General features: G+C 45.9%; 1 protein-coding gene across 9 annotated transcripts in view; it reads left to right on the top strand.

The window, feature by feature from the left end:
- sulf2b (sulfatase 2b) overlaps positions 1-12,500 on the top strand; it is a 126,458-nt gene that overhangs the window by 91,883 nt on the left and 22,075 nt on the right. For 7 of the 9 annotated variants that reach the window (XM_027024121.2, XM_035522486.1, XM_027024119.2 and 4 more), the window contains 2 exons: positions 4,385-4,642; positions 8,909-9,148. In XM_027024121.2, the coding sequence (XP_026879922.2) occupies positions 4,465-4,642; positions 8,909-9,148 (418 nt within the window). In that variant the 5' untranslated portion in view covers positions 4,385-4,464. Of the gene's footprint in view, positions 1-692; positions 1,058-4,384; positions 4,643-8,908; positions 9,149-12,500 lie in introns of those variants that run through there. The other 2 variants (XM_027024122.2, XM_035522485.1) reach the window with 2 other exon arrangements.

The raw sequence follows: 12,500 nt of genomic DNA, 5'->3' as shown, positions 1-12,500 counted from the left end.
TTAAGAAGCCATTTGTTATACGCTCCCCTCTTTTGAAGGACGGGAGATAATTTGCGACTCCGGCTGAATTCGTGCCAACTCGAGCTCAGGCAAACCCAAATCAGACCTCCAGTCCCGAGACTCAGCGCCGTGATTCGGGCAAATACGACCCAGTCTTCCATATGGATAAAAACGTGGTGTGTTCACGTAAATCTGACTGTCGCCGGCGCTTGCCGGGAGCATTGTTCGCCCCGCTAATTCATGCGAATGTGAATGAAGACGGGCTGGTGGTCACATTAATTCGCGTAAATAGAGAGGAATACGCGAGCATGTGGAGATGGTTATTCATGGGTGTCTCGGTTTGGAGGGCACAGATGGGACGGCGTCCCTCCCGCGCCGTGACCGGCCATGCCGCTCCGTTAACTCTTTTCTGGAGACAGACACATCTGGGAGAGAGAGGGAGGGGGAGTTGGAGGAGGGGGGGGGGTGTGATTGAAAACTGCAGACCTCAAGGTTACAACACATCAATTTGGTGAGATTGGATGGCTAGTATGAGTAGAAAGGGAAATATAAAGCAGAAGGGAAAGATGTGTGTTTGTGTGTGTGTGGAGAGAGAGAGAGTAGGAGCTCACAGAGAGCGAGCGAGGGAGGGCTATAGTGAGAGCACAGCGACCTGCAGAGACAGACAGAGTGGAGAGACTGAGAGAGAGAGAGAGAGAGAGAAAGAGAGAGAGAAGAGGAGAGTGCAGCAGCCGTATCGCGTTATCAGGGATTAGGCGGGGATGCAAGCGTAGCCCGCTCACACCGGCTCTGGATATGACCACCTTCGTACGGGATGCCAAGCCGTGCTGAGAGGACACACCTGCACATCAATACCATGAGGTACTTACAGACTGGAGAGTGGAGAGGGGCAGGAGACCGTTGTGGAGGGAGGCAGGGATGAAAGCACCAGCTCGTGGGAGAGAACCGCGGAGCCAGAGAGCCGGAGAGGGCGCAGCGGAGACACGGAGGATCGGAGACAGAGACGAGATCAGAGGACAGGGCTGAGGCGCTCGCTCTAAAGTTGCGGTTTCAGAAGGTCGGAGCTCTGTTTTCTGTTGGACACACGTGTCGGTCTATTAGAATTATTATATTCATTGTGTGGGATTCAGTTTGGTTTAAATTATTACTCAGTTTTTCATTTTTTTATGTGTCAATATCCTATGTAAAGTTTTCCGAGTTACAAAGCGAGGATTAGGAAAGTCAATACAGAGAAGAAAAGCTTGTATTTTTTGTATCTTGACAACAGCAGATGCTCGTGATGTGAGTTGTAGTTCATATGTTAAATGAACTTTCATATTATATGTTTTGTCAAGGCATTGTTTAATATCCCACTTTTAGTCTTCCTGTCTATTTTGCGCATATGTAAGGCGGCGTTTCCTGTTGTGCAAGTTGTGCCCCATAATAGAATCAGGAGGGGGTGAGTCCTTTGTGGACTGTGGCTCTGATTTTCTCTCTCTCTCTCTCTCGCTCTCTCTCTCTCTCTCTCTCTCGCTCCCTCTCTCTCTCTCTCTCTCTCTCTCTCTCTCTCTCTCTCTCTCTTTCTCTCTAGTTGTGAGCTATTATGTTTTAGACCAAAGCCTTCCTAGTGTGAAATCTCTCATTGCGCTTACCGAGTGGAGAGTTCAACATAGCTGAGTCAGAGGGAGAAAGAAAGAGATTGCAGATGAAAGGAGAGAGAGAGAGAGAGAGAGAGAGAGAGAGTATGTGTGTGTGTGTGTGTGTGTGTGTGTGTTTTTTGTCTAAAATAGTAATAAAGGTTATCACACTCAAATTGCCACCTAAAATATTTTGTATTGCTTTATATCATATATTTACAGAGAATAAATAGGTAATGTTGATAAAAATGGTTTGTCTACAGAAAAGAAAACTATTTTTTATAGATCAGTTTAACATTCAATAAAATGTTCTCTTCAAGACAAGTTTCTTGATGATGTATAAAGTGACACTTTAATACCTAATAACATTGAAAGTTTGGATAGCCTCAATCAGGAGAATATATTCATTAAAATACTGAATTAAAAAATACTCAGCAACTTTGTTGAATTCACACGTATTAAACGTACTACAGGCTAATTAAGCAGAATTCTTTACATAGTAAACATGGAAGAAACTATTAAGAATTATTACTCTATTGTTATCATGAGGAATTTTGTGACTTTCAGTAATGTAGGTACACACACACACACACACGCGCGCGCGCACGCGCGCCTAGATGCAGTGAGGGACGTTCAGCACTCCCGGTGGGTTTAACAGGTGCTCCGGGTCTTCCCTCGCTGGCGCGGTTCGCTTGGCCCCTGCTGTGCCGTCTCTTCTTCGAGCGCTCTCCATGCAGTACCCCCACCCCTATATCTGCCCCCCGCCCACCCCCGAAGCTACACACACAGCTTGCAAATCAGAGCTAAGCGCTCCGTAGAGCAAATCGTAATTTCACGCACCAGACACGCACATGCAGTCAAATGGTTTTGCTACTTCTGATAGCTGCTCGATGTTTTAAATGATATAACAAGCCCAATAAACGTTAGCAAATCTCTTTTTTTTTTGTTTGAAGAAAATCATGTACACATTCAGGTACATAAAACCTGAGATATTAGAAGTCAAACACCTGTTGCTCGGGGGGGGGGGGGGGGGGAATCAACCGAAAACATTTTTATCGTTGCACGCGATGTTTACGATAAACGCCAGAATAACATGTTCCGAGTGAGATTGAGGTTTTAAAATGGTGACAGCATGACCGAGAGCCTTTTATTGGTTAAGCTCCATACATTTGTTGACTTCTGCTAGTCGAGCTACACCAAGCATGACCCTGGTTACCGTCCTGAGAATGATAGATTATATAGGGCGGTGAGTCTCTCTCTCTCTCTCTCTCTCTCTCTCTCTCTCTCTCTCTCTCTCTCTCTCTCTCTCTCTCTCTCTCTCTCTCTCTCTCTCTCTCTCTCACACACACACACGTATTCCAGTAGGCTAGCGCTGTGTGTGGGCCTGGCTAAGACTTGGCCCCTAAGGGTTTGTCTCCAAGGTTAGTAGGATAGAGGGGGATCCCGTCATCTGAATAATTAATGGCCGATACGCGATGACGCTGCATTAAATGGCGTATATGTGTTTTCCCTCAACACTGCGGTGTGTGAGTATGTATACAATCCTTCCAGGAGATCATATTTCAGCGTGCTCACTGAAAACTCATAAGGAGAGGGAGGGAGGGAGAGAGAGAGAGAGAAAGAGAGAGAGAAAACAAAAATAAAAATGTAACCTTTGCCGGTTTTTTTGCACAGCTGAAATGGGAGTTAATGGTTTCATTAGAATCCCTTTGTCAGGGTTCGTTTCACAGGCGTGTAGCTCTCGGCTTGGTACATGCATGTGCTAGTCCCTCACACCTTTTGATGGAATTACATGCCACGACCGTGTGCATATCTGCACGCCTACAGCCTACAACTCTCAGAGCCTAGAGCTGTGTGAAATGGAAGAGATTCTGCGTCTAAGTTCATCTGACATTTCTACCATTCTCTCTCTGTCGTGCCGGGATCAGACTCACTTCATGCTGACCGAGGGGATGACAGAGCGCCCAGTGGTGCACACACATAAACATGGAGAAGAGAGAGAGAGAGAGAGAGAGAGAGAGAGAGAGAGAGAGAGAGAGAGAGAGAGAGAGAGAGAGAGAGAGGGGAAGAGAGGTGCTGGTATAAGTGTCGGGTGGAACAGTGGAACAGAGGAAAGGTTTGTTAAATAAAGGATGAAGGATAGATAGCCCACACTGTTCTCTTCGTCACTCCCAGGAACGGGTGCACAATCACTCTTTTTTTTTCCTTTTCTGAACACAAAACCACCAGCGCCACAAATAGCGCCTCTGTAGCCTTGACTGACAATTCCTTGTCCCTCCTTAACGACGACTTATGAACTCGAAGGACGGGAGCGATGATTGGTCGGCGTCAAACGTGCTACCTGACCAAGACAAGGCAAGGATTTATGGCACTGTATCTAAATTGACAAGAGTGTCCATTGTGAAAGCCAGAAATGCTGCATAGTCTGATCCCGACATTTCCTTACACATCCACTAAAGGACATGCTGAAAGTCAGAGAAATCTAACAGGGGAATTATTTATTTATTTATTTATTTGTTTGTTTGTTTGTTTTTTGTTTGGCAACAGCTCAGTCAATAGACTGTCTGAGAGGAGTAGCACTGTAGAGAGCATGAGAACAAGAATGTGCTGAAGTGTTTGGTTGGGAGAGTACAAATGAGCTTTTAAGAACAGCTGGCTCCACTGAGCGGGTCCAGGGGTAGCAGTGTAGCATAAAGGGAATGACGGTGGATGAAGAAATTGCATGACCTTTGAAACTTGACCCTTTGACACCTCCCCCCCAACCGCAGGTGCTGTGAGGCGACGCCGCAGGTAGAGTGAGCGGGAGCCCAGACGTGGGACCAGACACCGGAGGCGGGAGGCCGTCGGCATGGCGACGGGCGGGCGGGTATGCCGGTGGGTGGCGTTGCTGGCGGCGGCGGTAGCGGTTGCGCACGCCTCCGTCTTCCTGTCCGGCCAGAGGCTGAAGCCTCGTTTCCATCGCGACCGCCGCAACATCCGCCCCAACATCATCCTCATTCTCACGGACGACCAGGACATCGAGCTGGGTGAGACGTGGCCCGTGCGCACCTCAACACAGCCTTAGCGTCATCAGCGCCCACGGCTTCAGTTCGGGAACCCGTGGTGGCGTCCTGCTGGTCTTCTCTCTCTGTCGCCTGTAAGGTCTACAGCCTTACAGACTCGAAGGCATGGTAGCACTCAACGGGGTCATGAGGTCGCCGGTCCTGTTGCACTGTTCTGGAAGGACCATTCAGGTCCATCCAAGGGCCCCAGTACCAGAGGAGGTTTTGACCAGAACTGAGCCTGGTAGATCAAAGCTGTTATTTCATTCCTGTTTTATTTCCTTCAGTTTCAACAACTTTTAGTTACTAAAATTATTTCTAAATTTTCTAAATTCTAAAAGTTATAAAATGTACATGAAAATTGTCCCGGGCTGACAGTTCAGCTGCAGATACTGCAGATATGGTGTCCAGCCCACTCTGCCCTTTGTGCTGTACCTTCTCCTTGTCATGGAGATCTCGGATAAAAATGTCATTTTTAGCCATGAAAACTTGGGTTCTAATTTCACCGCCGCCTCCTCAGATCGACTCTTAGTGCAAACCCAAGTGCATCATGGGATTTTCCTCACTTCAACCCATTTCACAATGAGGTTGAACACTAAACATGAACGCTAAAATTGTATATCTCTCAGTTACCAACTAAATACAGCTTATGTATGTATTGCTTTTGTAAGGACAAACAATTCTATCGACTATTAAATGTGAATCAGACAGTTGCCAGGCACCATGGAAAATTCTCTAATTTAAATGATCATATTAGTCATATAATTAGTCACATCACAGTTATGTAAATATTCATTTCATTCTCGCTGTGTCGCAGGCTCACGCTTGCCTTTTAAAGGGAATGGAAGGAGATCATCTGATTGGATATTTCAGTAGCCCAACTAACCACACCTACCGATAATATGTTCAGTCTAACCACACCTACTGATTACGTATTCGGTCTAACCACACCTACTGATAATATATTCAGTCTAACCACACCTACTGATTACGTATTCAGTCTAACCACACCTACCGATAATATATTCAGTCTAACCACACCTACTGATTACGTATTCGGTCTAACCACACCTACTGATTACGTATTCGGTCTAACCACACCTACTGATTATGTATTCAGTCTAGCCACACCTGCTGATTGTGTATTCAGTCTATCCACACCTACTGATTATGTATTCGGTGTAACCACACCTACTGATTATGTATTCAATCTAAGGCAACCGCTTTTTGTAACTGTGCGCTGTGCTGGATTAGCTCATGTTTCTGCCACGCCCATACGTGCTTGTGTGGCAGTCTTATGCTTTATTTCCACACTTACACTGTGAAAATAGAGGCCCTTGATGAGAATTTGAAATAGTGAAGCGGAGAAGGAGCTAGTGCTAATAGTGAAGCGGAGAAGGAGCTAGTGCTAATAGTGAAGCGGAGAAGGAGCTAGTGCTAATAGTGAAGCGGAGAAGGAGCTAGTGCTAATAGTGAAGCGGAGAAGGAGCTAGTGCTAATAGTGAAGCGGAGAAGGAGCTAGTGCTAATAGTGAAGCGGAGAAGGAGCTGCTGCTAATAGTGAAGCGGAGAAGGAGCTGCTGCTAATAGTGAAGCGGAGAAGGAGCTGCTGCTAATAGTGAAGCGGAGAAGGAGCTGCTGCTAATAGTGAAGCGGAGAAGGAGCTGGTGCTCACTGAAGCAGCCGTGAGCAGAAGCCCCTGGGAAAACAGAAGCATGGAACTGTCTCCCGTGGCCCTGCTTAATGAGCAGACCGTGTCATACTGCAGCCTGAACATGAGTGCAGAAGTTCTTTTAGAAATTAGATACCACTGTGAGAGACTGAATAAGGGCACTCCACGCTGTGTGGGTGGTGTGTGTGGGTGGTGTGTGTGGGTAGGTGGGTGGGTGTGTGTCCTTGTCTAATGCCTACTGACTAATTTAGGCCAGACTTGCTGTGTTATGTGACAGAAGGGTATCTTTAGATCTTTAGATCTGCTGGAGCTGTGAGACTATGATACAATTATGGAGGAAAGTCCCTGCTGTTTTTAGTGTGGACACTGAGGAACGGAACCTAGCGTCTTCACACAGCTCTTCACTGCATGGCTCTAGTGGAGCTGTGAGTATCAAACGCTCTTCAGATGGCCTGCCTCCAAATCCTCCTCCTCATCTCTCAGCTACCAGTAGACTTCTCTTCTCTTCTCCTAGATCATCCAGACTAGTGTTTAGATTCACGTCCTATTGAACACAGATAATGGAACACAAAAGAGCTGATTTGATCGGTAAATATGAATTTTAGAGAGGATGTGATCTATAATGCTGCTCTGAAATTTGCTTTTAAGGAGTTCCATGCTGACATTATGTGCAGCTGAGGTTTCATTGTCATTTTTTTTCTTTGTGTGTGTGTATGTGTGTTTGCGTGTTGTTGGCCTTTCAATATGGATTTGCAGAGGTCTTGGGATCATGTATTAAAAGGCCAAGTGAATTCCTGCCTCTGTGCATCAATTCTTCCTATTTGGCTTCTCTGTGTGTGTGTGTGGGGGGGGGGGGGGGTTAAATTGAGAGAGAGAGAGAGAGAGAGAGAGAGAAAGTGTTAAAGAGAGGGATACAGAGGCTGAAACAGAATAAAAGCAGTGAGAGAAAGCTCTACCAAATTCTACTTTTTCATATGTTTGGAATTGCATTTCTATTTCTTTTCAAATCTTATCAAGCCAACACCTCCCCTCCATTCTCTTATATGTTCCATTTCAGTAAATACACACACCCATATAAATAGACCCGAGTTCCATCATTTGAAAGATCACACCAAAGTCCTTCGCACATATAGCATCAGTTGCCACCTTTACATCTAATCAGAGCTCTTAACATCTAACCAGAGCTCTTTATATCTAACCAGAGCTCTTAACATCTAACCAGAGCTCTTAACATCTAACCAGAGCGCTTAACATCTAACCAGAGCTCTTAACATCTAACCAGAGCTCTTAACATCTAACCAGAGCTCTTTATATCTAACCAGAGCTCTTAACATCTAACCAGAGCTCTTAACATCTAACCAGAGCTCTTTACATCTAACCAGAGCTCTTAACATCTAACCAGAGCTCTTTATATCTAACCAGAGCTCTTAACATCTAACCAGAGCGCTTAACATCTAACCAGAGCTCTTAACATCTAACCAGAGCGCTTAACATCTAACTAGAGCTCTTAACATCTAACTAGAGCTCTTAACATCTAACTAGAGCTCTTTATATCTAACCAGAGCTCTTAACATCTAACCAGAGCGCTTAACATCTAACTAGAGCTCTTAACATCTAACCAGAGCTCTTAACATCTAACCAGAGCTCTTTATATCTAACCAGAGCTCTTAACATCTAACCAGAGCGCTTAACATCTAACTATAGCTCTTAACATCTAACTAGAGCTCTTAACATCTAACCAGAGCTCTTTACATCTAACCAGAGCTCTTTACATCTAACTAGAGTTCCTAACATCTAACCAGAGCTCTTTACATCTAACCAGAGCTCTTTATATCTAACCAGAGCTCTTAACATCTAACCAGAGCGCTTAACATCTAACTATAGCTCTTAACATCTAACTAGAGCTCTTAACATCTAACCAGAGCTCTTTACATCTAACCAGAGCTCTTTACATCTAACTAGAGTTCCTAACATCTAACCAGAGCTCTTTACATCTAACCAGAGCTCTTTCTGCAGGACAAACCTATAGATGTTTTCACAGGAGCTGCTTGGACAAATCAGCCGAGACCTTTACTCTGCCTTCTTGTAGTTCTCATATGTCATTTTGTTGTGTAAAAAAGGATTACACAAGAGAGAGAGGATAACTAGCTGAACAGTCAGTGGGCTTTGTTAATGATGTTGGTCTCTGAGCACTGGACTGCAGTCTTGGTCATACTGCACAGAATGTTCATACTCACTGGCATGGCTCACTTCAGTCTACGCCTGATTCACTGGAACCTTTTCATCCTCCCTTGCCCTCCTATTTCTCATGCTTTCTTTTTACATTTATCTGATACTTTTATTCAAAGCAACTTGCAATTATGACTGAGAACAAATTGAGCAATTGAGGGTTAAAGGTCTTGCTCAGCGGGCCAACAGTGGCAACTTGGCAGTGTAAACCTTCTGATTACAAGTCAAGTACCTTAACCACTGAGATTACCACTGCCCTTCTTTTCTCGATGATGTCTCAACTCCGTCCCTCTCTCTCTCTCTCTCTCTCTCTCTCTCTCTCTCTCTCTCTCTCTCTCCCCCCCCCCCCAGGTTCCATGCAGGTGATGAACAAGACACGCCGCATCATGGAGCAGGGCGGGGCCCACTTCTCCAACGCCTTCGTGACCACGCCCATGTGCTGCCCATCGCGCTCGTCCATGCTGACGGGCAAATATGCGCACAACCACAACACGTACACCAACAACGAGAACTGCTCCTCGCCCAGCTGGCAGGCCCAGCACGAGCCGCGCACCTTCGGGGTCTATCTCAACAACACGGGCTACAGGACGGGTACGCACCGCTAAACGCACACACACACACACACACACACGTAGCCATTCATGGACTTATGTGTGTACGTGTTGCCTACACAGAGCGGTAAAGTTTAGTTAATGCAGTGGGACTGTTTTGATAAGAAAGGTGCCAGTGGTCTTTGGATGCTGGCGACATGTAACGTTCCTCTGCAAGGCAGTAATATTTGCTGACGGTTCAAACGCTACTTCGAAATGACGTGATACGATGCCTCTCTTATCCATAGCGACATGTTCACATCCCAATATATTCGCACATACATAATCCGAATGTTACAAATGTATTACAGTTCACAAAACTCTTGGCGAGTGGTGAAGATGTATTAAGCTCTGCTTGAATGAAGCCTAAGATGACTACTCTGGCCCTTCAAACAGAAAACACTGTGGGGAGGGAAGAAGTCACTCCGAAGCTCTTAAAAACAAACCACGTTTGGTCATATAGTTTGGAAAGGTCAATACTGACATCTGATGCAGATATTCCAGGTGTCTGGGGCTTTCTGCTACTTTACTAGTTCAGCAACTAGAAGCCAGTTAACAGGGAAAAAGCACACTGAATTTCCAGTCAGTAACTACAATATGCAGTTAATGATAAAAACAGGAAGAAAAGTAACAACAACAACAAAAACAACAATAACAATAGTAATAAATGTGCTATATGTAAGTAAACTTGGGCCCAGTCCTGGGTAGGCAATGTCTGATAAAGCACATCAAAACCTTTGAAATAATTCTTTTGTGCTTTGGACAAATAGGTTAAGTAAGATTAGCTGAGAGCTTTTGTGGCACTGTGTCAGCGTTGTAATAGTGAAGCGGAGAAGGAGCTGCTGCTAATAGTGAAGCGGAGAAGGAGCTAGTGCTAATAGTGAAGCGGAGAAGGAGCTAGTGTTAATAGTGAAGCGGAGAAGGAGCTGGTGCTAATAGTGAAGTGGAGAAGGAGCTAGTGCTAATAGTGAAGCGGAGAAGGAGCTGGTGCTAATAGTGAAGCGGAGAAGGAGCTAGTGTTAATAGTGAAGCGGAGAAGGAGCTGGTGCTAATAGTGAAGTGGAGAAGGAGCTAGTGCTAATAGTGAAGCGGAGAAGGAGCTGGTGCTAATAGTGAAGCGGAGAAGGAGCTGGTGCTCACTGAAGCAGCCGTGAGCAGAAGCCCCTGGGAAAACAGAAGCATGGAACTGTCTCCCGTGGCCCTGCTTAATGAGCAGACTGTGTCATACTGCAGCCTGAACATGAGTGCAGAAGTTCTTTTAGAAATTAGATACCACTGTGAGAGACTGAATAAGGGCACTCCACGCTGTGTGGGTGGTGTGTGTGGGTGGGTGGGTGGTGTGTGTGGGTGGGTGGGTGGGTGGGTGGGTGTCCTTGTCTAATGCCTACTGACTAATTTAGGCCAGACTTGCTGTGTTATGTGACAGAAGGGTATCTTTAGATCTTTTGATCTGCTGGAACTGTGAGACTATGATACAATTATGGAGGAAAGTCCCTGCTGTTTTTAGTGTGGACACTGAGGAATGGAACCTAGCGTCTTCAGCCGCTCCTACACACACACACACACACACACGCAAAAACACACACACTCACATATACTTATACTCGCACACTTTGCAACATTGTTCAAACCCTATACACTATATATCTTTTAGATGTCATCAGTGTTACATTATTCTGTACTTACACACATCTGCACAGAACAGAAATAAACAGGCATATTTACACAAACTCCTGTGTGCGATCCAGTGTGCAGGGATGAGTCTCAGCTGAAGAACCAGTGGACTTGGCCTAAGCCAGGGAAAAGCTGTATGTAGGTGTAGGTGTTGGGCTGGGGTAGGATTAGCTGTGTGTGTGTGGGGGGGGGGGGGGGTTTTAGCTGTATGGTTGTAGGGGTAGAGTGGGGTTAGCTGTGTGGGTATAGGGGTAGGGTGGGGGTAGCTGTGTGGGTGTGGGTGTAGGGGTAGGGTGGGGTTATCTGTGGGTATAGGGGTAGGGTGGGGTTATCTGTGGGTGTAGGGGTAGGGTGGGGTTAGCTGCATGGGTGTAGGGGTAGGGTGGGGTTAGCTGCGTGGGTGTAGGGGTAGGGTGGGGTTAGCTGCGTGGGTGCAGGGGTAGGGTGGGGTTAGCAGCGTGGGTGTAGGGGTAGGGTGGGGTTAGCTGTGTGGGTGTAGGGGTAGGGTGGGGTTATCTGTGTGGGTGTGGGTGTGGATCAGTGACATACGGGCCCACGTGTCTGACAGCTCTTTGTCCTTCTCTGTGTCTAAAGTGACTTTGGCCCCTTAAGTGCAGTTATATTATAGTAGATAGATGTGTGGTGACCTTTTCAAACACATTTATTGCAAATTCTGTTTGACAGGTTCTGCAGACTCACACACACACACACACACACACACACACACACACACACACACACACACAGTCAAAAACCTAACCTTGTCCACTGACGTACTCTGCTCTTAAATACAGCTTGTATCAGATTAAAGTCCCAAGAGCTTTGATGACAGTCATGTAGATAGTAAAAATATAGATGTGTGTGTGTTTGTTTGTGTGTGTGTGTGTGTGTGTGTGTGTGTGTGTGTGTGTGTGTGTGTGTGTGTGTGAGTGTGTGTGTGTGAACACTTCCTGGAAAAGGCATGATATGCAACAGAGAGAGAGGATGTTAGACACTCAGTCTCACTCATTCTCACACACACACACACACACACACACACACACACACACACACACACACACACACATACATACACACACACACACACAGAGACCTGGCAGCTCTTAGTAGCTAGAGTAATCCATTAGAACGCACTTTCTCTGGGAGAGATAGGCTTAGCACATTTATACAGGAAAGCATTGTCATCCAACCTAATGTCATCCCTGCGATATCAACATTCATCTAAACATTCCTCTAACCCACCTAGAGAGCTTTGCCCTCTCTGTACGTCCCTGTGTGTGTGTGTGTGTGTGTTGACCTCTTTATATGGGTGGGTGTGTGCTTGTGTGTGTGTGTGTATCGACCGCCTGTATTTTTCCACATAGTTGCGTAGTCACAAGGGTAAATCTTACAGAAGGACTTCGGCGATGGGATGCCTCTAAGGGAGGCATCACTGCGAGTTATACTGTGTATGACTATGTATGTGACGAATAAACTTGAACTTGAACTTCAGTGACGCTGCAAGTTTTGCACATCTCCATCGTGTTATGAATCATCAATATGACGCGAGGCCACGTTTGAACGGGAGCACAGACGGAGCTCAGACTGAGGGGCACTGCACATGGTCACTGAAATCAATCAAATCAGTCAGAACCTAAATCTGCACGTTTGTTAATGGGATGCAGTAGCTCCATTAACTG

The sequence above is a fragment of the Electrophorus electricus genome, chromosome 24, assembly GCF_013358815.1.
Source record: "Electrophorus electricus isolate fEleEle1 chromosome 24, fEleEle1.pri, whole genome shotgun sequence".
NCBI lineage: Eukaryota > Metazoa > Chordata > Actinopteri > Gymnotiformes > Gymnotidae > Electrophorus > Electrophorus electricus.
Note: the sequence above shows the minus strand (reverse complement) of the source record. Positions and strands in the feature narration are given on the sequence as shown.